General features: G+C 52.7%; 1 protein-coding gene across 1 annotated transcript in view; it reads right to left on the bottom strand.

Annotated features, from left to right (window-relative positions):
* The window catches only part of FRAS1 (Fraser extracellular matrix complex subunit 1), a 143,571-nt gene that overhangs the window by 33,279 nt on the left and 85,520 nt on the right, over positions 1–24,772 (bottom strand). Inside the window, exons 25-42 of the mRNA XM_054172504.1 lie at positions 23,316–23,456; positions 22,451–22,591; positions 21,134–21,277; positions 20,266–20,533; positions 17,786–17,870; positions 16,836–17,162; positions 15,676–15,829; positions 13,646–13,824; positions 11,867–11,983; positions 9,346–9,460; positions 8,562–8,699; positions 7,003–7,035; positions 5,647–5,778; positions 4,731–4,856; positions 3,385–3,632; positions 2,691–2,839; positions 1,482–1,644; positions 644–779 (exon numbers count right to left, since the gene is read on the bottom strand). Of these exons, the coding sequence (XP_054028479.1) occupies positions 644–779; positions 1,482–1,644; positions 2,691–2,839; positions 3,385–3,632; positions 4,731–4,856; positions 5,647–5,778; positions 7,003–7,035; positions 8,562–8,699; positions 9,346–9,460; positions 11,867–11,983; positions 13,646–13,824; positions 15,676–15,829; positions 16,836–17,162; positions 17,786–17,870; positions 20,266–20,533; positions 21,134–21,277; positions 22,451–22,591; positions 23,316–23,456 (2,796 nt within the window). The remainder of the gene's footprint in view (positions 1–643; positions 780–1,481; positions 1,645–2,690; positions 2,840–3,384; positions 3,633–4,730; positions 4,857–5,646; positions 5,779–7,002; positions 7,036–8,561; positions 8,700–9,345; positions 9,461–11,866; positions 11,984–13,645; positions 13,825–15,675; positions 15,830–16,835; positions 17,163–17,785; positions 17,871–20,265; positions 20,534–21,133; positions 21,278–22,450; positions 22,592–23,315; positions 23,457–24,772) is intronic.

Raw genomic sequence — 24,772 nt, 5'->3', positions numbered from 1 at the left:
CCATCCTGCACCGTGGCTTTCACACATCCTCTGACCTGTGTGGAAAGCATTACAGCACCACTGGGGAAGCTGCAGGGGAAGCAGTCCCTCAGCTCAGGGTTATTAAGCATTCTTCAGAGATGAGACAGTGACTCATGTGACTTCCAGCCTCAATACAACCTCTGCATCAAGCTTCACCTTGCAAAACCAAGTCTCACAGGCAAGAAAATCACCCAAACATTGTTCAAGGAGGGGCTCACCATTGCCAAACTGACACAAACTGGTCTAAATCCTATCTTTTCCTTATAACACAATGAGATAAGAGAGTTCCCAGCCAAGCTCTGCCTCAGCTGGGACATTTGGAGAAACTTAGCCAAGTGTGTTGTGTGTAACAGCCATCATAAAGCCTGATGAAAATGCAACAGTGGGCTTGAAAAGGCTCCTACTGCTCTGGTCCCACAGCACAGACCAACCTCCAACAGCTGAGAATCAGGAGGAAACACTCCCCAGAGACAGCTTATCTCATCATGGTGGCTTTACAAGCTCTTGTAAGCTCTTCCAGCACCACACTGAGGAACTGCAGCGAGACAGAGTGTGTTCCAGCAGGGCAATGCCCATGTTCCTTTCATCAGCCAGCAGGAAGAGACACAGCCAAGCATGTTACCTGTCTTAGTGTTTTCAAGGTAGCCATACATGGGTAGAGTGATAATTGTGACCCTCAGGTCCTCCTTGGCAGCAGTATCATAATCAGCAGCTAAGTGGTGATGAGCCAGCAGTGGGACCTTGCCCCCTTCATCCACCTGGAAAGCAAAAGCAACGTGAGAAAACTGCCAGCAGTGCTCACCACAGGCAGCAGCACTCCCACTGCTGCCCTGCTGCTAAGGAAGAGGCCTATCCAGCCTCTGAACTCCTGTCTCATCCTCCCCTAGACCTGTTAACCAGGAAACCAGCTGAGAGGTGAGGTGGGATGGGAAGAACAAATCTTGCCTGGTCCCCAAGAAGAGCCTGTGAGAACTGGCAAGGTCATGATGACCTCTTGGAAAGCGAGATCTGTACTGGAGGTTGAGGAGAACCTTGTGAAGCTATGGAGGGGGAATGTAAAGCTGGGAAGGAAGGAGATGACTTCAGAAGGCTCTGCTAAGCAGTCTGACATGCTGTGTATCAGTCCAGGGCACCAGGTGTTGGCAGAATTGTCTTCTGCTCACCTTTTCCCCACAAGCTGGTGCAATGGGGGATGAAATACTCAACAGATAGAAGTCACACTTGTTCCACTGGGCTCAACTGGACACCCTGGGAGAACCCAGCTCCTGACTAGCCCAGGTGTAAGCTGAAGAGATTCAGTGATGCAGATCAGCCTCCCCTGGCCTTCAAGTCATTTGATGACCCTTTGCACTCCCAGGATTGCATGTGCAGCACCAGGCTTCTTCAGTGATCCCAGTGTTCAATCCCTCACATCTAAGACATCCTTGTCCCTGTTCCCAGCATCCTGGGGAGCCACTTACAGTGATGTGGTCAGCAAAGGCAAGGAGCAGTGGCATGGTCTGGGCAGGCACGATGGTGATGGTGAACATCTGCCTGTCGAGCCGGTTGTTGTCAGCATCGAAAACAACAAAGTGGAAGAGGTCTGTGACTGGCTGGTTGCTGGTCTCAAACGTGGTGGAGTAGCTGTGGAAGTCCAACACAGGGAAGGAAATACATTTAGAGGCTGGTGCACTCCTCTTGAAAGGGGGGAGGTGTTTCATAGGACAATAGAATGGTAAGGGTTGGAAGGGACCTCCAGAGATCAAGTGTAACCCCCCCACCAAAGCAGAATCACCCAGGGCAGCTCACACAGGAACTCATCCAGACAGGTCTTGAAAGTCTCCAGAGAAGGAGACTCCACAACCTCTCTGGGCAGCCTGCTCCAGGGCTCCAGCACCCTCACAGTAAAAACTGTTTTCCTTATCTTGAGGTGGAACTTCCTGGGTTCCAGTCTGTGTCCATTGCCCCTTGTCCTGTCACAGGACACAACTGAAAAGAGACTGGCCACTTCTTCTTGACACCCACCCTGCAGATATTCAATCATCATAGAATGGCTCAGGTTGAGAGGGACCTTTGAGATCATCTCCTCCAACCTCCCTCCCATGGGCACAGACACAGACACCTCTCAACTAGACTCAGCTCCTCTCAGCCTTCTCCTCTCCAGGCTAACCAGCCCCAGGTCTCTCAGCCTTTCCTCATCACACAGATGTTCCAGTCCCTTTATCATCCCCATAGCTTCCATTGGACTCTCTCCAGCAGATCCCTGTCCCTCTTAAACTGGGGAGCCCAGTTCCCAGCTCTCCTTCATGTTCACTCTCTGAGTTCTTTTCAATCACAGGTTTAGGTGTTGCTTACCTAAAGCATCACCACGCCATTGTGGCCACAATAAATGGGTATGATGTGCAGCTACATCAACTGTTGGCATTTCAGCCATGCAAAAACACCTAACTGCACCCAGGAAACACTCCCAGTCACCACAGAACCCCAGCCATCAGCATAGGACTGTTTAGGTTGGAAAAGGCCTCTAAGATCATGAACCCCAACACCCCCACCCCCACCAAACCCTCTCACAGGATACAAGAGGACAAGAAAGGGGAAAAAATGTCTTTGATGCATAGCCCAGAGATCCCTGTGGGAAGTCCACTGAGACTGTAACTGGCCTGGCTTGAAGAAGAACAGCTCCTTGATACCTGATCCTCTGGCTGTTGATGTCCTCCATGGTGAAATTATAAACCTTGGAAAGCTCCTCACCACGAGAGCCTGACAGCCGCAGGAGGCTGCCGTATGCAGGCAGGGATATTAACTGGATTCTTATCTCTGAGTCAGGAGAATTGCTGTCCTAAACATGAGGAAAGGAACCAAATCATAGCATCACAGAATCACAGGATGGCTTGAGTTGGAAGGGACCTTAAACATCATCTAGTTCCACCCCGCCTCACGTGGACAGGGACACCTCGTACCAGGCCAGGTTGCTCGAGGGTCATTGGGTCGCTTAAACCTCCCCCCTCTTCCAGTATGTCCCCCAAAAGAACCAGGCAGTTTGGGAAGGGGGGTGAGGGGGGCTTGAAATTTTCAAGGGATTATCACTCAGCAAATCCTTGAGCTTTGCTTCAGGTCTGTTTGATGGAACAATCTGGGATTAACTCAATCCTGGTGCTCAGCATGGCAGCTCACCTCTGCTGCAGTCACACAGGGACAGCATTAACTCCCTCCTTGGATTAAAGACTCTCTTATCCCCTTTTTGGCAGCTCTAGCCAGGACAGAGGCACAACTCGAGCTCTCAAGCAAGAATCCACACTGCTGGTGTGGGGAAGGGTCTCTGGGGGGATGAGGAAGGGGAGGGCTGGCAGCATTGCCTGGGCTTATAAAGAGATGGAAGCTTACAACGTAAGCGAGGTGCAGTCGAGAGAGAGTGACGGAGCTTTTACTGGCCACAGTGACGGCCAGCAAGCAGCCTGGGGCCAGCTGTGGCCCATTGCTATCCAGCAAGGCCACTTCCACCCTCAGCACTGTGGTCACAGTGGTGACACCGTCGGTGACAGAGATTTCCATGCTGTCCTCTGCTGCTGCTGAGCCATCATGCAGGTACTGCAGGGCGTTTCGAGTGACGTCCTCGTAGGTGAAGGCATCACCTTCCCAAAGAGAAAAGGCACAACTCAGCAATCACAGAATGGGCAGGGTTGGAAGGCACCCCAAGGATCAGCCAGCTCCAACCCCCCTGCCATGGGCAGGGACACCTCACACTGCAGCAGGTTGCTCACAGCCACATCCAGCCTGGCTGCAAACACCTCCAGGCAGGAGGCTTCCACCACCTCCCTGGGCAGCCTGTGCCAGGCTCTCACCACCCTCATGGGGAAGAGCTTCTTCCTAAAGTCAGGAGGACTCTGCTCAGAGCAGCAAGCCAAGCCAAGCTCAACCTTTCCTAAGCTGGTGTTTGGTACCACGCCTCCAGGGATGTGAGTTCTGAAGGCATTAATTAAGGAGCTAGCATCTATGCAGGGCAGGGGAGGTGCTGCAGCCTTCACAGCTTCACAGAGGCAGCAGCTCTTCATGAACCTCAGGGGAGGGTTCAGGTCCTCCTTTCTTCCCAGGTGCTTTGGAAGCTTCTGCCTGTCATAGCTAGAAAGAGGCTTCTCTCTCCATGTCTTCTGCTTCCACTACTCCCCTGCAGATATTTGTCCATCTGATCACACACTGGAAACTGCTGAGACCAAATCTCCATCCTAAACATCCCCTAGCACAATTTTAGGCCATTTCTTCTTGTTCCATCACCTGATACTAGGGATACAACTCACCATGTAAACCAAACCACCCCTTTTGGTCAGCAGCTGGTTGTAGTTATCACAAGACAGTGGTTGTCCACCAGCCACACATACTAGGTCCAACCCTATCTACCACAGGCATCTATATTAAGATACTGAGAACAATTAGGTTGGATATTAGGCACAATTTCTTTGCTGCAAGAGTGGTCAGGGATTGGAAGAGGCTGCCCAGGGAGGTGGTGGAGTCCCCATCCCTGGAGGGGTTCAAGAAATGTGTGGCCATGGCACCTGGGGACATGGCTTAGAGGCCGTGGAGCATAGAAGGTTGGACTTGATCTTAGAGATCTTTTCCAGCCTTAATGATTCTATAATCTATGGTTCTATCTCCGCCTGGTCAACTAAACCAGCTGCTTGGACAGGCATGTGCCAAGCCCTCCCCTCTCTGAGGAAGACTTCTGCAGGACTCACCTGCTCTCATGCGCTCCTGCACGCCAGCACTGGACTTCAGCACAAGGCCATGATGGGGAGGTTTCACCAGCTCAAAGAAAAGGCCCTCAGGAGCTGTGTCTGTGTCACTCACAGCTAGCTGGACCCCTGTGCCAGGCAAAGAGAACATGGCTTCAGCACCCTCAGACAGCACACTGGGAATGACCCTGAGGTTTTGGGAACGGAGCCTAAAAGCTGAAACTCAGCCAAGTGTGTGATGGGTAAAAGAATTCTGGAGCTGCCCTAGCCCCAGAGCCTGGTGGATTCCTGGCAGTAATTAGTCCCCTGATGATGCTGAGATCAGAGGTTAGTAGAGAACTTCACAGAATCAGAGAATGTTAGGGGCTGGGAAGGACCTCTGGGTCCAATCCCCCTGCCAAAGCAGGGTCCCCTAGAGCAGGTCACACAGGAACACATCCATGAGGTTCTGGAAAGTCTCCAGAGAAGGAGAGCTGTTGAGAGCCACTGTGGCTCACAGATGACAGCTGTGCAAACCCTCAGAGGAGGAGGACAGCAGGGGCATATCTGCACCAACCCCACCACAAGCAGGAAGTGGCTCACCCTACCCAAGCCAGGCTAGCAGGTCACATCACTAACCCAGGGCTCAACAACAGCAGAGCAGCCTGAGAGCGAAAAAGCAGAGGAGCAGCAGGTCCCCGATCCTGTTCACCTTGCCTCAGCCACTGCTCAGACCTGCCAGAGGCTGGAGGGGCACTGGGTGTCTCCAGATACTTTTGTGAGGCACCACCACACAGCTTTGTCAGTGGTTGCTGCTACAACTGCACAACCAGAGCTCCTTAGCTACGTGGACAGCAGAGGGGGAGACCAAAACTCTCTTCTGTTCCACCCCCAGGGTCTCAGGCTGAGCTCTGCCCCCCATCCCTTGCACCCAACTCACCAATGGTGGCTTTGCCCCCCTGGCTGACCTCCAGGAAGGGAGCTGTGATCTGGAAGACTGGAGGCTGCTGCTCTGCAGAGAGCAGATGAATGACGAACACCATCTCGGGGGTTGTGTGCTCTCCACCAGACACTAGACACAGACAAGAACCACACCTCAGTGTGTGCAGGGCCCCACCTGGGGAGCTCACCTTTCTCTACCAAACCCCCACCCCACATCCCTGACTCCTCTCCCAGCTTTGGCTGTGGATATACTCAACTTCGAATCACAGAATGGTCAGGGTGAGAGGGCAACTCCAAAGGTCATCCTCAGTGCAGTCATTAAGGACATCTCTAACTAGATCAGGTTGCTCAGGGCCCCATTAATGTCTCCTTGAATGTCTCTAGGGATATGGCCTCCACCACATCCCTGGGCAACCTGCTTCAGTGTCTCACCACCCTCATTGAGCAGAACTTCCTCCTCATGTCTAACCTAAATCTGCCCTGCTCCAGTTTCAAACCATTTCCTCTCATCACCACAGGCTCTTCTGAACAGTCCCTTCCCAGCCTTCCTGTAGGGCCCCTCCAGATATAAAGGTCATCATCAAGACACAAAGGTCATCTAGCAATGACCTCTGCAGTGTGCAGAGACATTTCCAACTAGATGAGTTTGCTCAGAGCCTGACTCAGCTCCTAGCAAGACACCCATAGCTCCTGAAGGTGTCTGTGTGTGCACATGTGCACACCATCTCCTATACATCCCTCAGGTGTGCTCCTAAGCCAGAACATGGACTTCTCCTGGCTGGTGGATCACTTCTGCATGCTACAAAGCACATGCAAAGGGAAAGCTGTGTCAAAAGCATTGAATCCTTGAACACAGGTTGGAAGGGACCTGAAGGATCATCTGGTCCAACCCTTCTTGGGTCATCATTTCTCCCCAGACTTCTCTTCTCCCATCTGTAGGAATGTTGTTTCCTACTGCAGGGGTTGGGAAGAGCCAGTGGAAGGATGAAAGCAAAGGGCTGCTCAGCTCAGCAGCAGCAGCTGGATTGTGGAAGTGTTTCCATGCTGTATGAAAACCAACCAGCCTAAAATTCTGATGTCACACTGGGGGAAGCCAGGAATGAATCAGGCTCTCAGGACAGGTGCCAGGCAGCTACTGGAAAGATGTTTCTGCTGAGCTGCAGCTTGGCTGCCATAAATCACTGCTGGGCAACAGGTGAATTCATATTCCCCAAGCACATGCACAGCCAGGAATTCCTGCTGAGCACCCACAGGTGTGTCTGCAGCAGAAGACAGGGTGAGGAGAACAAGGCCAATATGTGGGGCACCAGGAGAGGAACTGTCTTGGCCAGGGAAGAGCAGAGGGTCCTCCTACCTGTGAATCGGAAGCTCACTGACTCTGGGAGACCTGCAGGGACAAACACAAGCACAGAGGAGTTGTGGTCAGGAGAGCAGAGCACTCACTGCTGTGGCTTTGAACGATGTCTGGAGGAAGCAAGAGCTGACACTGAGCCAGGCTGGAGCCTTCCCTCCCCAAGCAAAGCACTCCAGGGAATGACAGAGGAACAGGTTGAGGCCCTGTCCCTGGAGATCTTCAAGGTCTGGCTGGAAAAGGCTCTGAGCAACCTGCTCTAGTGGAGGATGTCCCTGCTGACTGCAGGGAGTTGGACTGGGTGGCCTTTGGAGGACCCTTCCAACCCCAAACAGTCTATGATTCCATGACCATGCCCTCCCCCTCCTCCAAAGTGGAGAGCATGGTGATACACAGCCTGTCCCCCAGCACACAGCTCCCAGAGAATCACAGGATGCTTTGGGTTGGAAGGGACCTTACAGATCATGCAGTTCCACCCCTCCCTCCTATGGGCAGGGACACCTTCCTCTAGCCCAAGTTGCTCAAGGCCTCACTCAGCCTGGCTTGGAACACTTCCAGGCTTGGGAGCCTCTACATCTTCTCTGGGCAACCTTTTCCAGTGCCTCACCACCCTCAGGGGGAAGAATTTCTTTCTAATGTCTACTCTCAGTCAAGCTTCTTCCAGTTTGAAGCCATCCCACCTGACCCTGTCACTCTATGCCTTTGTCCAAAGCCCCTCTCCAGCTCTCCTGCAGTACCCTCTAGCATTCTGTGCACCAACTGGCCAAACACACTTGAGCTTTGTCCTGGTTTTACCCTCTACCCTCCTGCTCTAGATTGTTTCTCCTCTGATGGCAGAATCCCTCTCATATCCTGACTAAACAGATTCATTTGATCAATTCTAGTCTCAGTCTCCAGAACTAAACCCTCAGGAGAGGAACATCCTCATGAGTATGGACACCACCAGGAAGTCATTCCAGGACTGGAGAAGACCAGGTACCTCTATCAGTCTGTATAGTCAGTAGAGTAGAGTAGAGTAGATCAGATCAGGTTGGAAAAGACCTCAGAGATCATAGGGTCCAACCTCTCACCCAACACCATCTAAGCAACTAACCCATGGCACCAAGTGCCTCAGCCAGACTCCACCACCTCCCTGGGCAGCACATTCCAGTGGCCAATCTCTCTTGCTGGGAAGAACTTCTTCCTCACATCCAGCCTAGACCTCCCCTGGCACAGCTTGAGACTGTGTCCTCTTGTTCTGGTGCTGGGTGCCTGGCAGAAGAGACCAACCCCCACCTGGCTACAACCTCCATTCAGGTAGTTGTAGAGGGCAATAAGGTCTCCCCTGAACCTCCTCTTCTGCAGGCTAAGCAACCCCAGCTCCCTCAGCCTCTCCTCCCAGGGCTGTGCTCCAGACCCCTCCCCAGCTTTGTTGCCCTTCTCTGGACACCTTCCAGCACCTCAACCTCTTTCCTAACCTGAGGGGCCCAGAACTGGACACAGGACTCCAGGTGTGGCCTAAGCAGTGCTGAGTACTACTTCTCCACCCAACACAGCCCTGTGAAGAACAGTCAGGTCCTTACCTGCAAAGGAGAAGGCAATGATCTCTCTCAGGTGAGGAGCTGCAGCTGGTGGTCGATAAGCAATCTTGCCCTGGTTTATATCTGCTTGGCTGAAGGACCTGACTGGGGAGAGAGGTCGGTCTCGGTGCTCCACGATACCTACAGAGGCACAGAACTCAACATTCAGAGGAGCAACCCCAAAGGCCACAGCTTCTTCTCTCTCCCAGGTACTTCTTTGTGTGGTTCCACTCATCCCTGTGTGGTTCCACTCATCCCTGTGTGGAAGATGGAGCCACATCTTGGGTGCCAACACAGCTGTAACTGCATCAAGGATGGGTTCTTGGGGCATGAGCAATTCAACAGAGATCCTTCACTTAGTCATTTCAACAAACAGCTTTCAGCAGGGAGGTGGAAAGCAGCAAGCTATGGGGGTAGATCATTCCACACACCTGTGGCAGTTTTAGGCTGTGCCTAGGAAGGTTTTCCACAGATTGAGTAGAAAGTGGTAGAATGTAAATTAATTAGCACTGGCTATAAAAGGGGAAATACTGATAAGGTCTAACTAATCCCACTGGTCTAATCACCACCACCACATCCCAGACAGTGGTAAGAAAACTGAGCTCTGCAGCTCGCTGCTAAGCATGACTACAGACTGGGTTAAGACACAAGGTGCCTGAAAGCTAAGGAAGGAGGCTGAAAGAGATTAACAGATGCCTCCAGGGAATGATACCCTGAGGAGAAAATGAGATGTGCTCAGAAAGGATGGCAGTGAATCCAGCAGCATGCTCTGGAGAGGGACACTTGCCTTGGCCAGGAAGCAGAGGGACGGTGATGTTGAAGAGGATTTTCTGGCTGGGGATCTCCGGGTCTACAAAGGAGAGGTGATGAGGCTCAATCACTGTCACACGGTCCTCCAGCACCTCAATAGACACATCAGACCATCAGCATCCAGCTCAAAAACGTGGGAAGACTCACCCACAAAATGCAGTGACACAGGGGTTGCTTTTGGAGTAAAACAGTTTGCATTCAGCTAGAGTGAGGCTCAGGCTTCCTTTCGGCAGGGAACTTGGCTGCCCAAACCCCACCAGTCCGGATCAGAGAATGGCTCAGGTTGGAAGGGACCTCAGAGATCATCAACTCCAACCTCCCCACCGTGGGCAGGGACACCTCTCAACCAGACTCAGCTGCTCAAGGTCTCATCCAACCTGGCCTTGAACACCCCCAGGGAGGAGGCAGCCACAGCCTCCCTGTGCAGCCTTATTCCAGAGTCTCAGCACCCTCACACTGAAGAACTTCTTCCTCAGCTCCAGTCTGACCCTGCTCTGCCTCAGCTTCAAACCATTCCCCCTTGGCCTGGCTCTAGACACCCTCAGGAAAAGTCTCTCTGCAGCCTTCCTGTAAGATCCCTTCAGCTATTGGAAGGCAGCTCTAAGGTCCCCCTGGAGTCTTCTCCAGGCTGCACAACCCCAGCTCAGCCTCACAGCAGAGCTGCTCCAGCCCTTGGATCACCTTTGTGGCCTCCTCTGGACTCACTCCAGCAGCTCTGTGTCCTTCTGCTGGGGACACCAGAACTGGAGGCAGGATTGGAGGTGAAGTCTCAGTAGAGCAGAGTCAAGGGGCAGAATCCCCTCTCCTGCCCTGCTGCTCACACTCCTCTGGCTGCAGCCCAGCACCCAGCTGCCTGCTGTGCTGCATGAGGGCACTGCTGGCTCCTGGGGAGCTTCTCATCAATCAACACCCCCAAGTCTCTTTCTTCAGAGCTACTCTCAACCCACTCTGCACCCAGGCTGGATTTGGGCCTGGGGTTGGCCTGACCCAAATGCAGGACCTTGCACTTTGACTTGTTTGGTCCTGTTTAACCACCAAACTTCCTCTGACCTTCCACAGCCCGACACACAAAGACAAGGCCAGAGGTCTGGGAAGCCTTCACACTCTGTGCTTGCTTTTCAGCTGAGAAGCCAGTCTAATTCTGAAGGACTTGGCAGACAGCTGAACAGAACTCAATCACCTTGATGCAAGGAAGTGCAATTTTATGATGAAAAGATTTAAGGTTATGGCTGCCTCAGAGTTGCCTCCAAGGCCTATTTGTCTCTCCCAAAGGTAGGACTCGCAGGTTGTGAGGCACCCCTCAGTAAAAGGTGTTTTATGGCTCTATTGAATTTTGTGGTGTGTAATTAGCTATAAAACCCAGCCCTGCACAGCTCAGCCAGGCATCTGTGCCATCAATCTTGTCAGGAGTGGCAACAACAGCAAGTCAGGAGCAGAAAGACTCATGGCTGGCTGCTGCTCCAAGTAGCGACCTGCGAGTGCTTTATTATGGCCTGGGAGAGGCCACTGCTGGTTTCAACCCTGCCAAGGCTCTTGTGTCAGGGACTTTTCACTAATCCCTCTCCCACTGCTTCCTTTGGATTTCCCTGCTCTCATGCCTGGCAGGCTGTGCTGGCTTAGAAGTTCTTCACCTCACCTTAGGAGGCTCCTCCTGAGGACCCATTACCCTGGGAGGTCTGCCACATCTGCTCTCCTGCCCCGCATGGCTTCTCAGCCTGCTTTTGTCTGCCAGAGCGTGCCCAAGGGCACAGGATTTCTGTTTGGTGATGCTGAGCAGACTGCTGGCACCTCACATGCCCCAGACAAATCCTCAGGAATGAGTAATCCCAAAGATGACTGTGTGCTGCCTTCAGCTTTGGAGACCCAGCTCTCCTTCTCCCTGCAGGCAGGAGCTTCAGCTCCATTCACATATCTTGCAAGTCCTCATCTCTGCCTTCTCATCACAGCCTGCCCTGGACTGCTGCCCAGTGGATTATGAGCCTGCTTCCCCTCTGAAAGCCCCACAAAGCTTTGAAGGCCAAGGAGATGTCAAAATCAAACTCCCTGCTCTAAGGGCCTGGCTCTCTTTGTGTCCCAGTGGGTGACCTGGGTGCAGAGCTGTGAGTTTCTCCTCTAGCTCAGGCACTTGGGATCCCTCTCTGTAGAATCAAAGAAGAGGAGACAGCAGAAGCAGAGATGAAAGCTGGACTTCACCCACATATGTGAGAAGGCAAAGCCAGAGAGCTCACAAAATTAAACTTTGAGGTCACCTTGTTAATCAGCACCAGCAGGGAGGCAGCTACATTACACAGACCACTGACTCTTCCAACCTCTCCTTCCCCACACACTTCTGCTCCAGCTATCAGGTGCAGAAACCCTGTTCCATAGATGTAGCTCAGCCTTGGTATCAAGCACAGCAGCATGGACACCAGCAAGCAGAAGAACCAACAGCCTGTGGGAGGCTCTGGTTGCTGTGGGAATGTAGAAGCCATCAGGCAGTGGGGTTGGTTCACACTTACAGCCATGTGCAGAGAGGAGCCAAGGGAAAGCTGAGGTGCTCTGGGTGTCTGGGGGAGAACAGCAACGTTGAACACATGGCTTTCCAAGCTGGTTTGTGGTCTGGAAGAGCTGGACACCTGGCAAGGAAAGAGCACATGGATGGATACCTGACAGAGGGCACCACTGCAATTCTAGACCAGTTTCATACTTTGCCTCTTCTCTCCTCCTGGCCTGGCAAGGCAAAGACCTTGGCAGCAGGCACCAACCCAAAGCATAGAAGGTTGGCAGTTGATGGGAACTAGGACCTTTAAATCATGGAATTCCAGAATGGTTTGTGTTGGAAAGGACCTCCAAAGGTCATCCACTTCAAACCCCTTGCAGTCAGCAGGGACATCCTCCACTAGAGCAGGTTGCTCAGAGCCTTCTCCAGCCTGACCCTGAAGATCTCCAGGGATGGGCCCTCACCTCACTCCAACTTCCTCTCAGGGAGCTGTTGAGAGCAATGAGGTGACCCTTAGCTTCCTCTTCTCCACACTGAACACCCCCAGTTCCCTCAGCTGCTCCTCTCCAGCCCTGCTCTCCAGCCCCTCCACCAGCTTTGATGCTTGCTCTGCTGAAACAAATGAAATGATTTTAGCCATTTGCTGGAGCTGCTCTGAGTTGCTGTCATCTGAACTCTGGCTGCCAAAATACTGCTGAAAACGTGCTGGCCCTTGCTGGGATGCTCCAGTTCAGGGTTCAGGCCTCAGACCTACGTGTTGTGGTGTCCTGATGTGACCCAGGCAGCCATGGCTTCCTTTCTCACTAGGGTCCTCCACACAATCATTGCTGCCACTCCAAGCTACTAAACCCAAACATTGAACCCATCCAAAATGCTTGCTGTGTAAGAGGAATGCAGCAATTAAGCTAAAGATCAGCTTGTTCAACGCTGATGCTCACAAATTCCTCATTAGCACTTCTGTTAATTACTTTAGAAATTACCTTAATTGCCTCTCTGGCACTCCAGCCCCAGCTCCTGCCTTGTAAAGCAGCTGTAACAAATCCTGCCTGCAAGTCCTTTGCATTCTGAGGGAGGCTGTTAAACCTCCCAAGCAAACAGCAAGGGCCTGTCTGAGGGCTCTGCTGGCTCTTGCAGCCTGGGGGAGGGGAGATGTGGTGGAGTCTTGCATGTGCATTGTCTGCTTGCAAGAAGCACTCTACAGCCCAAATGAAATGATTAGCTGAGGGGCTGCAGAGGAGAGTTGCTGGCTTTGGGGGCTTGCAAGACAAACTAGATTACCCCAAAGTGTTCTGAGTGCCTGGGGGGGTTAAGAGCTGCAGGTATTCTGAGGGGGGTGGATTTGCCATGGGCAGTATCAAGGGCTCAATGACCAGGGGGCTGGAACTAGATGATGATTAAGGTCCCATCCAACTGATTCTAACTGCAAAAAGGGCCAAGATCTGAACTGCAGTAACACACCTGGCAGTCCTGCCACAGAGGTCTGGGTTGCAGGGGTGCCTTAGGAGAGTCTTAGGACCTCCCCTCACAGAGATTTGGCACCCAGCTGGATGATCACTAGGACAGCCAAATGTGTGGCTACCTGGACCCACTTTTGCCTTGTCCCCTGGGAGCAGCCTCATCTCAAAGAAGGCTGGGGAGACACTGGCACAGGTTGCCCAGGGAGGTTGTGGCTGCCCCCTCCCTGGAGGAGTTCAAGGCCAGGCTGGATGAGGCCTTGAGCAACCTGGGCTGGGAGGAGGTGAGCAAAATGGCAGCAGAGCTGCTGAGGGCCCCTCCTTGTGCACATGCTGAGGAGTACCTGGAATTGGAAGGAGTCACTCTCCACTTCAGCTCCAGAGTGCCTGTACCACACGATGCCCTCGTTGATGTCCTGCTGGGTAAAAGAGGTTGTAGGGGAGGCTGCTCTTCCATCAGGCAAAAGCTGCCAGGAGTGTGCTGGGCCATCTGCTGGCATTGGGACCAGAAGCACCACTTCACCTAAGCAAAGCAAAGATGAACAGCCAGGGCACAGCTTGTGAGAAGACAAGGAGGAAAAGCTGCTCCCATCATTACTGGGCTGGGATCTGGGGTTGCTTAGCCTGAAGAAGGGGAGGCTGAAGGGAGACCTCATTGCTCTCTACAGCTCCCTGAGAGGAGGCTGGAGTGAGGTGGGGGTTGGTCTCTTGTCCCAAGCAGAAGTGATAGGACAAGAGGAAATGGCCTGAAATTGTGCCAGGGGAGAGTTAGGTTGGAGATGAGGAAAAATGTCTTTGATTCGAGAGTGGTCAGGGAGTGGAAGAGGCTGCCCAGGAAGGTGGTGGAGTCCCCATCCCTGGAGGTGTTCAGGAAACCTGTGGCCATGGCTTAGTGGCCATGGTGGTGTTGGGTTGCTAGTTGGTCTCAATGTTCTTGGAGGTCTTATCCAACTTTAATGATTCTATGCAACCAAGCCCTGCAGGGGGAGGTGCCCTGGACAGAGATCTTCCTTCCCTCGTGGTTGCTTTCAGAGTCTAGAAATGAAGGGCAAGAAGCTTTCTTTGCCCCTGCCCTGGTGCTGCAGAAATGTGGCAGCTGATTCTCAGGTGGTTTTCTCTCCTAGCCAAACCCCCAGTGCTCCTTTTTTTCAGTGCAGGCCTAAATATCTTCTCCATTACTCAACCACCAAGATGGGCAGATAAGAACCACCTGGATTCAGGCCTCATTTTCTACATTCCCCCCTCCCCCCCCCCCCTCTTTTTTTCCCCAACCTCCCTTTAAATGAAATTGCCTTTGAGATAAAAATGTTGAAGCTCTTTCTGCTGCTGCTTCCTGACCTGCAGCCACGAAGCTGCTTGTGTTAGTGCAATTAATTACAGCAGAGATAATTACAGAGATACAAACACAGGATGATACATCCTGCTCTGGGTTAGGCACTAGGAGAGAAGCTCCTCAGGGGGAGAAAACAAAACCCAAACCAACAATGTGTAAATGCTTATTAAAAAGGAGCAGGCAGCTCTTCATCTGCAGAAAACCAAAGGAGAGGGGGGGGACCAGATTAATGAGTTCTCTTCTAGATTGCAGAAATAACAGTGGCTGTGGATCCAGCAGGCTCTGGAAGCTCTTGTGGAAAGCAGTCTGCTCTCACAGCAAAAGGGACAAAACCAGCACTGGGGTTGCTAGAGGGATCCTCTGATTTTGCCTGGCTCAGCAAATCCATACAAGCACAGCATGGGTTGGGTTGGAAGGGACCTTAAAGCTCATCCAGTTCCAACCCCTCCAGCCAAGGGCAAGGACACCTCCCACCAGCCCAGGCTGCTCAAGGCCTCATCCAGCCTGGCCTTGAACACCTCCAGGGAGGGGGCATCCACAGCCTCCCTGAGCTCCCAGTGTCTCCCCACCCTCCCTGGCAAGAATTTCTTCCTCATCTCCAGTCTCCATCTGCCCTCCTCAAGCTTCAATCCACTGTCCCTTGTCCTATCACTGCAAGCCCTTGTAGAAAGTCCTTTCCTGGATTGCTTGTAGGCCCCTTTTGGGTACTGAAAGGTCTCCCCAGTGTCTCTAAGTTCCTATCACTGACCTTAAACCTTCTTGACCTCAGCCTTTCTCCTTCATTTTGTCTTTTTCCACCACCTTCATTCTCTGAAGTGCTTCCTTCAGTTCCTCAAGCAATTCCCCCATGTGCTGCTTGTTGTGGGCAACAGACCATGGAAGAACCCCCTTAGGTCTGTGAAGAACACCCTTTTCCCTCTGAACCCCCCAGAACCCAGAATCTTGCACTTTTCTTTAGTAGATGGACACCTTGGGGCATGTGGGGTGCAAAGCAATGGCCTAGAGTTGAGTTTTGGCCACAAAACCCCTGAAGAACTTTACCATGTCTTGGCTGGTCCTTGGTGATGGTGAAGGTTATCTCAGAGTCACGGGCACCAGGTAGCTTGGCATGAAGAATTGTCTTGGAGATCTGTAGCATGCCTCCCTGGGGCACCCAGACCAGGGAGTTTGTCACCAGCTGAGGGCTTCTGTCATTCTGCATGCAGGGGGACAGCAGAAAAAGGCTGAACTGAAGCAATGCTGCACTGCTGGAAACACTTTGCAGTGAAAAGGGTCAAGCAGAGTGTTCTGGGATTCCTTCTGAAGCCAGCCCTGGCTGTCTGCTTCCAGAAATGTTTCACACAATGTTAGGGGCTGGAAGGGACCTCAAAAGCTCATCCAGTCCAACCCCCCTGCCAGAGCAGGATCACCTACACCAGATCACACAGGAACTCATCCAGGCAGGTCTTGAACACCTCCAGAGAGGGAGACTCCACAACCCCCCTGGGCAGCCTGCTCCAGGGTTCTGTCACCCTCACAATGAAAAAAATTTTCCTCCTGTTTCCATGGAACTTCCTCCTGTGCTTCAGCTTCCACCCACTGCCCCTTACAGACCCACAGAATGGTTGTATGTCCTCCACCCATATCCCTTGGGCCCAGTTCTCACCCTGTGGAACTGAGGTTCTTGTGGATTCTTCCTTTGGGTTGGAAGGGACCTTCAAGATCATCTAGTTCCAACCTCCCTGCCATGGCTCCCACTAGAGCAGGTTGCTCAAGGTCTCACCCAACCTGGTCATCCAGTCCAACATCCTCCACTAGACCAGGTTGCTCAGACCCTGTCCAGCCACACCTTGGAGATCCCCAGGAATGGAGCCTCAACTCCCTCCCTGGGCAACCTGTGGCAGTGCTGTGGCAGCACCCTCACAGTGCACAACTTGCTCCTCACATCCTTGCTTTGTAAAACTGCCACCTGCAACTCCAGCAAACCCTTGCCATCACACAGCTGTGGACTTTGAATTGTCAAAGCTGCCTGATTTGAGCTGCACAACTCCTGTCACAGCCCCCAGAAATGCAGGTGCCCTCCAAAGCTCCATCAATCCTCTGCTTTCTCCTCTCTCTGACCACAGCCTGTCACTAGCTCAGGATTAGTGACGCCTCAGGGACACAGGGATATTTCTCCAGCCTTCTAATCTGCCTGCAAGGGTTTATGTCCCAGCACCTACCTTGGGAGCAATCTTAATGTGGAGCAGGACGTTCTGGAAGTGGTAACCATCAGTCACTTGCAAGAGAACTGCATCATCCCGGGTGTCAGAGCCGTCGTGGGCGTAACGCAGCAGTCCGCCGGCAAGGTCACCCAGGCGGAATATCTGGGCTCCAGAAGCTGACTCCCTAGGAGGTTTGCTCAGCTGCCCGTGCCTTGGAGGCTCTAAAACCACCAGCACAACGTCCTGAGGGTTGTCACTGTCTCTCACACCAAGCAGCAGCTCTGTTATAGCTCCACTTTCCCCTCTGTGGACAAGGAGAGGCTCGTTCCTGAACACGTAGGGGGCCTGAAAGGCAAAGGCAGCTCTTAGGTGGTTGCTAAACCTCTGCAAGTTGGCCATGAGCAAAGTCTGGGATTAAAAATGTGAGGTGAAGGCAACCAGCTCATTTCATGCCTGGGAGCCTCCTGTTTGTGAGCAGCACACTCTCTCCCCCAAGTGGGCAGATCTAAGAATCTCTAGCAGTCAGACCTGGAGATCCAAGCAGAGACATGGAGCCTCAACTACTCTGGAAGGTGTGTGTGGTGCAGGCATGCTGGCAGGGCCAGCTGGAACACAAGCACCTCACCACCACAGCATGGCTTAGGTTGGAAGGGACCTTGAAGATCATCTAGTTCCAACCCTGCCATGGGCAGGACATTTCCCACCAGCCCAGGTTGCTCAAGGCCTCATCCAGCCTCGAACATCTCTATGGAGGGGGCATCCACAGCCTCCCTGGGCAGCATGGTTCACTTCCCTCAAGGTCAGTCCTTCCACATGACTCTTGGCTGCCTCTCACCTGAGAGCTGAGCCTAATTTGCCTGACCTGAACTCCAGCTCAAGCTCTGCCCAGCTCCTTTGTTCCCACTGCAAGGAACCAGGGCTCCCCATGGCAGACCATTTGTGGTTGCTCCCAGGCCTTGGTACATTACCTGTGTGGAAAAGGCTTCCACATTGATCACCTCAGGGTGGGAGAAGAAGTGTTGATCGCTGACCTTCAAGGCAAATTGTCCTTTCCTAAACAAGTCCCCACCAAGCCAAAAACACAGGAGAAGAGAATTTAATGAAGTGCTCCTGCAGCACTCAATCATGATAAAAATCTGATGGATTCAGTCAAAACTGAGCAGCTCAGTGCCAGAAGCTTTAGCTCAAGGGTTTTTCAATTACATTTTTACAGCATTTTGCTTTCTGAAGCTTCCCAACAGTCTCTGATGAAATAAAAGCCCTTTCACTAGGTAATAATGGCCCCTCATTTCCCTTTAATTAATGCTGCCCACACAGGATGGCACCTCCAAGATAAAGAACCAGTTCTAAATGTCAGCTCTTCTCTGCTCCAAGGAAAATGTCACTTTTCTGGCTGGGGAACAGAAGCTCCCACTCCTCACCAGTTTTGTTTCCTGCTGACTAAAGGTTGGACCAGATGATTCAGAGATTGACAGAGTGGGTTGGGTTGGAAGGGACTTTGAAGAAGATCCAGTTCCAACTCCCCTGCCATGGGCAGGGACACCTCCCACCAGCCCAGGTTGCTCAAGGCCTCATCCAACCTGGCCTTGAACACCTCCAGGGAGGGGGCATCCACAGCCTCCCTGGGCAACCTGTGCCAGTGTCTCTCCATCCCCACTGGCAAGAATTTCTTCCTAACCTCCAGTCTCAGTCTGCCCCCCTCAAGCCCTTGGGATCCCTTCCAAGCTGACATTCTGTGGCTTTTCACAGACCCTAACCACAAAGTAGTTCTGATTCTCAAGATGCTGCCACTTCCCTGTGACTGCCAGGCAGACAACCCCCAGAAGCACAATACAGAAACACATGAGCTAACCCTTGGCATCTGAAGGACACCCTCAAGGTCCTACTGATGGACCAAAGAACCCCTTGAAATAGGCAGGCAGAGCTGTAGAAGAGTTCCACCGGTCTCAGCCTAGTCCCAAGGCTTTCTGGTGATGTAAATCAAGTGTGGAATTTGGCAGGATGGCTCCTGACTGCCTGGCAGCAGGGAAAAATCTGCTTCCTTGCAACAGGCTTGCAGTGTGAGCACTGCCAGCTACCAGTCACCACTAATTACCCCAGAACACTAACAAAGCTCATCCTGCAGGGAAAGAGGCTGAATGCAGCACATGCTGCAGGGCATACAAGTGACATCACAGCATAGTTTAGGCTGGAAAAGACCTGCAAGAACATCAAGTCCAACCCTTGAGCTAACACAGACTTGTTTTGGTTGGAAAAGCCCTCTGAGATCATTGAGTTCAACCTGAGTCCACCATGGCCATTGAACCATGTCCCAGAGTGCCACATCCACACATTGCTTGAACACCTCCAGGGGTGCTAACTCCACCACCTCCCTGGCTCACAGAACCACAGAATTCTTGAGGCTGGAGAAGACCTCTAAGATCATCAAGTCCAGCCTATGACCTAACAACATGACATCAGCTAAACCATGCCACCAAGTGCCACCTCCAGAGCCTTCTTTCCTCCACTCAGAACAGCCACCAACTCTCCCAGCCTGTCCCCATGGGTTGTTTCTCCAGCCCTCTGATCATCTTTGTGGCCCTCCTGTGGACTTGCTCCAGCAGCTCCAGGTCTTTCTTACGCTGTGGGCACCAGAGCATGAGACTCTCTTCCAGTGGCTGTCCACTGTTGAACCATGTTCCTCAGCACTACCTCTGCACCTCTTTTATGCAGGACCCTTTCTTTTCACTGAACACTCCATGCACTTCCAAGTCTGCTGGGCTCCAGGCTGTACTGCTCTGGCACTGTGGTGGAAAGCATATTCTTTGATTCCCTTCTCAGCCTTCTTGTCAATAATCCCTGAATACCATTAATTCAGAGTAGAACAAATCAGGAGGAAGCCAGGAGCAAGGCCTCCTGAATGGCTTCAGCATCTGCATCCCTGAAGAGAAGCCTCCTGAAGATACAGAAATCACAGAATGTTAGGAGTTGGAAGGGACCTTGAAGGATCATTGATTCCAACCCCCCTGCCAGAGCAGGATCACCTAGAGCGGTTGCTAACTGATTTCACAGCAGTGAGGAGTGTGCCAGGTTGGAAGGGACCCCAAGGATCATCTGGTCCAACCTTTCTAGGTGGTGGTGTAGTTGAAATGAGCTGGCCCAGCAGCCTGTCGAGCTGAGGCTTCAAACAGACCAATTCAGGGGACTCCACTGCTTCCCCTGGGAGATGGTTCCAGTGTCTGACTGTGCTCATGGTGACAAATGCTCTTCTGGAGTCCAGTGGCAATCTCCCCAGCAGTAACTTGTCCCCATCACCCCTTGTCCTTCCCATGGGACTCCTTGTGAGCCTCCCTCCCCCTGGTAGCCACCCTTGGTGTAAGGATGCTTCTGAGGCCCAGGGAGCTGCCTGCTCTGGTGGGGACAGCTGTTGCAAAGGAAGGGCTGTGACAGGAAGCCTGCCCACAGTCACCTGGGTTTCTCCTTGCTGTGCACAAAGCGAATCCTCTTCTCCTTCACATCCTGGCAGCTGAAGTGGTCCCCTTTGAGCAGCTGCAGCTCCTTGCCAGCCAGCAGCATCAGCAGCCTGCCGTTGGAGGGGGCGCTCTCGATGCCCAGCCGGAGCCGGCCTCTGGCGCCGGCCGGACCGCACACGCTCAGCAGGGAGGGCTCCAGGGGCTTCACCCCACCAATCCCTACTCTGAGGGTCCTGTTGGAGGGGGTGCTCAAGGGATGTGTGGCTGGAGAAGGGAAAAGCATCACTACATGAGGGGCAGCCACGGGCTGTGCCGGCCTCTCGCCTGCCGCCGTCATGCTTTGGGTAACAGAGCGGATCCCCGCAGGCCACTGCTGACCCAGGTGGGCAGCCACCATCTCCAGAAGATTTTTCAACCCATCCCAATGCCCACTCTGATTTTGAGAGGTTTGGGAAAGACACTTCCCATGCTGAGTTCCCCCATCACAAAGCTCAAAGCCAAGCCACACTGGCCTGCCCAGCGGATGGGACCGGCAAATCTTCACGTGGAAGAAAGGAATGAGAAGTGCAGCTGCAGGAGTAATCAACATCTTGCAAGCTTGGTGAAGGGCAAGAAATCTCTTTGCCCCAGAATGTGATAGACTATGCTGGCACTGGGAAGGTGTGTAAACACACCCATCCAGGTAACTTCACCTGGAAAACCATGGACATGCATGAGAAAAAAAGAGTTGGAGAACAAGAGCTGCCACCTTTCAACAGCCAGCACAAACCTGCCTTCCAAACATGCTGCTGAATGGATGCTCCCTCTGGCCTGAGAATCTGCTGCAAGCCTGCCAGCTTGGCTGCTTTATCATGAGACACTCACCTTCTTCACACTCCCTGGTCCAAGGATTGCCATAGAAACCCTGGCCACAAGCAGCAACACAGCTCTTCTCCTTCAGAAAGGTGGTGCTGTCACAGAGGTGGCACTGGCTGCCACTGTCACACTCCAAGCACCCCGGGGGACAAGCTGAATTGGATGGAAAGCACAGAATCACACAATGGGAGGGGCTGGAAAGGACATGTAGAAGTCATCCAGTCCAACCCCCCTGCCTGAGCAGGATCACCTAGGGCACTGCCACACAGGAATGCATCCAGGTGGGTCTTGAAAGTCTCCAGAGAAGGAGACTCCACAACCTCTCAGGGCAGCCTGCTCCAGGTCTCCAGCACCCTCACACTGAAAGTTTCTCCTCATGTCAAGGTGGAACCTCCTGTGTTCCACCTTGTACCTGTTGTTCCTTGTCCTGCCACTGGGCACCACCAAAAATAGCCTGGCACCTTCATCTTGACAGCCACCCTTCAGATAGTCATAGACATTGATAAGATCCCCCCTGAGACACTGCAAACCCCCTGGTGTGCAGAGCTGTCCCCCTGGCTCAGAACAGAACCACCACTGCTATTTGTGTCCAGAAGTGATCAAAAAGAAGGGGCAAAGAGTTGAGATACAAGGGTCAAGAAGTTCCTTCCTCAGTTAATCAGCTTCCCAAAGGCTACAGAGGACCTGAGATTCCAATTGGAAGAAAATGGTTTTATGGAGCTGTTATAACCAAAAATACTCCAAATTCACAGATTCATAGAACAGTTTCAGTTGGAAGGGACCTTAAAGATCATCTAGTCCCAAGCCCCCTGCCATGGGACTCCTTCCACTAGCCCAGGCTGCTCAAGGCCTCAGGTCCTACACAGGACTTGTCCTACCCTGCTTGGCATGCCACAAATACAACTGAAACCTTTCTGAAAGTGTGGGGTTAGTATCTGTTTATGTAATATCACATCAGCAGCCATCCACCCTGAATCTCACTCCTCCTGAACTGCCCCCTCCCTGGGAGTGTTCAAGGCCAGGTTGGTTGAGGCTTTGAGCAACCTGGGCTAGTGTGGGGTGTCCCTGCCCACGGCACAGGGATTGGAACTGGATGATCCTCAAGGTCCCTTCCAGCCCAAACCATTCCATATAACCTATGAACTAGGCAGGTCTAAATGCAGACAGAGCCTGGCAGCTAATTCTCAGTTTGCTGCATCACCTCAGCAGTTTAAAGCCAGCATCCAAGTGAGTCCTCCTTCAGCCCAGCCTTAGAGAGACAAAGCAGGGCACAGAACATGGACAACTCTGGTCCCTTCTCCACCACCCTGCACTCCCTTTGCTTACCTCTGCACTTCCTCTGGGCCTGGTCTGCATAAAATCTCTTCCCACACTGCTGCACACAGTGAGTGTCCAAGAGGAAAAAGGAGGCTTCACACAGGCTGCACTCAGCTGCTTGCTGGCACCGCAGGCAGTGCTCATCACACCCTGAAAGCCAGAAGGAAAGAGTTCAGCTCCACCCTGCTTTCAAGGTCAGGTTGTTGGAGGCAACCTGATGTAGCTGAAGATGTGGTAGTGGTGGGATTGCAGATGTGTGCCCAGTAGGGCAAGGGAGGGGATTCTGCTCCTCTACTCTGCCCTTGTGAGACCCCCACTTGGAGCACTGCACCCATTTTGGAGCCAACATGGGAAGGAAAGGGATTTGTTGGAGGGGGTCCAGAGGAGGCCACAAAGACAACCAAGGGGCTGCAGCACCTCTACTACAAGGACAGGCTGAGAGAGTTGGGGTTGTTCACACTGGAGAAGAGAAGGCTCCAAGGAGACCTTAGAGCAGCCTTCCAGCACATAAAGGGAGCTGCAGGAGAGCTAGGGAGGGACTTTTTGCAAAGGATTGTAGTGCCAGGATGAGGGGCAGTGGCTTTGAGCTGGAAGAGGGCAGATTGGAGATTAGGAAGAAATTCTTGACAGTGAGGGTGGGGAGACACTGGGACAGGGAGGTTGTGGCTGCCCCCTCCCTGGAGGTGTTCAAGGCCAGGTTGGATGAGACCTTGAGCAACCTGGGCTGGTGGGAGGTGTCCCTGCCCTTGGTTGAGGGGGTTGGAACTGGATGACCTTCAAGGTCCCTTCCACCAAGATGTGTGCACAAACTGCACAGAAGCAGGGAAAGCCCTGGGCAGCAGTGCTTAGGAGAAAAAACTGATGAACTACTCACTCTGGCACATGTCTGCTTCCTTGTAGAAAGCTGCAGGGCACTGCTCCACACAAGCCCCTTCATGGAGCACATAGCCCTCCATGCACTGCAGGCAGTCAGTGCTCTTGGGGCCTTTACAGGCATTACAGCTCCAGTCACACTCTTGAAGGGAAAGAGAAAAAGTCAGTGCAGGGCAGATGTTTCTGGGGTGCTCACCCTAGACAAGGGGGGGCTCTACAAGCTCTGGAATATAAACCCTGGGAGCAAAGAGTACAAACTGTAAAAAGGCACTGCAATAAATGAAGGACAATTTGTGCAGGGTGACTCACCCCAGACATGGGTTGGGTGGGGGTTATTTTAACCCCTCTTGGATTTAACATGTTCTAATCATGTCAAGTTTGAGCAGGCTTGGCTCTGTGTTCAGTGTTCAGACCTGCTACCCCTGGCAGAGTTTTGTTGCCCCTAAAGCCTGACTTGGCCCCACAAAGAGCCCTGCTCCTTTTCTGCCAGCACTGAGCTCCTTGCTCACTAGCAACCAGCCCCCTCACTTTGTCAGCCTCATGCTTTCAAAGGGCCCTGGCCAAAAGGAGAGGAGATGGAAGTTTAAGTTCTTGAAACTCAAGTTCTTTACTATGAGAGTAGTGAGACACTGAAATGAGTTGTGGACACCTTGTCCCTAGAAGAGTTCAAGACCAGGCTGGATGAGGCCTTGAGCAGCCTGGGCTAGTGGGAGGTGTTGGAACTGGATGACCTTGAAGGTCCATTCCAGCTCAAGTCATTCTATGATGCTATGAACTCGTTGTCCCTCACAGCCCAAAGGTCCCTCTGCAATGCCCCCTGCCCAGGAACACACCAGGTATAGATGGCAGCAGATCTGCCCTCACATGCCCTTGTACTATCTCCTCTCCAGTCTTCAGAAGGGTCCCAACCATGCCCAAGGACTTCTCAGGCTGCCAACACTCCTGTTTGTTTCCTGGTGGCACTTGGTGGGGGGTCCATATCAGCAATTAGTGACAGCCAGACTTGGCTGATGAGGCAGACAAATGGGCAAGAGCAAGACAGGGGGGAACAAGAACTCACTGAGGTGAGCTGAACTGCTTCAGTCCATGCAGCAGGTCCCAGACAAAGCCAGGACAAGAGTCTTGCCTCATTCCAACACCCTAAACACCAGCCAGTGTCACCTCTCTGAGGAAGTGCAACGTTAAGGGGACAGAAGGTGCTCAGCTGAGCCAAGTACTGAGAGAGGCAGCTAGAAATGAACACTGAGCTACAAGGCTTGGTGTTACATCCTGGTCTTAGATGCAATAAAGCCAGCTTGGTTTGGGTTGGAAGAGACCTTCAAGGTCACCTACTTCCAAGCCCTGCCACGGGCAGGGACACCTCCCACCAGCCCACATTGCTGAAGGCCTCATCCAACCTGGCCCTGAACACCTCCAGAGAGGGGGCATCCACAGCCTGTTGCAGCATCTCACCACCTT

Source organism: Dryobates pubescens, chromosome 24 (assembly GCF_014839835.1).
Source record: "Dryobates pubescens isolate bDryPub1 chromosome 24, bDryPub1.pri, whole genome shotgun sequence".
NCBI lineage: Eukaryota > Metazoa > Chordata > Aves > Piciformes > Picidae > Dryobates > Dryobates pubescens.
Note: the sequence above shows the minus strand (reverse complement) of the source record. Positions and strands in the feature narration are given on the sequence as shown.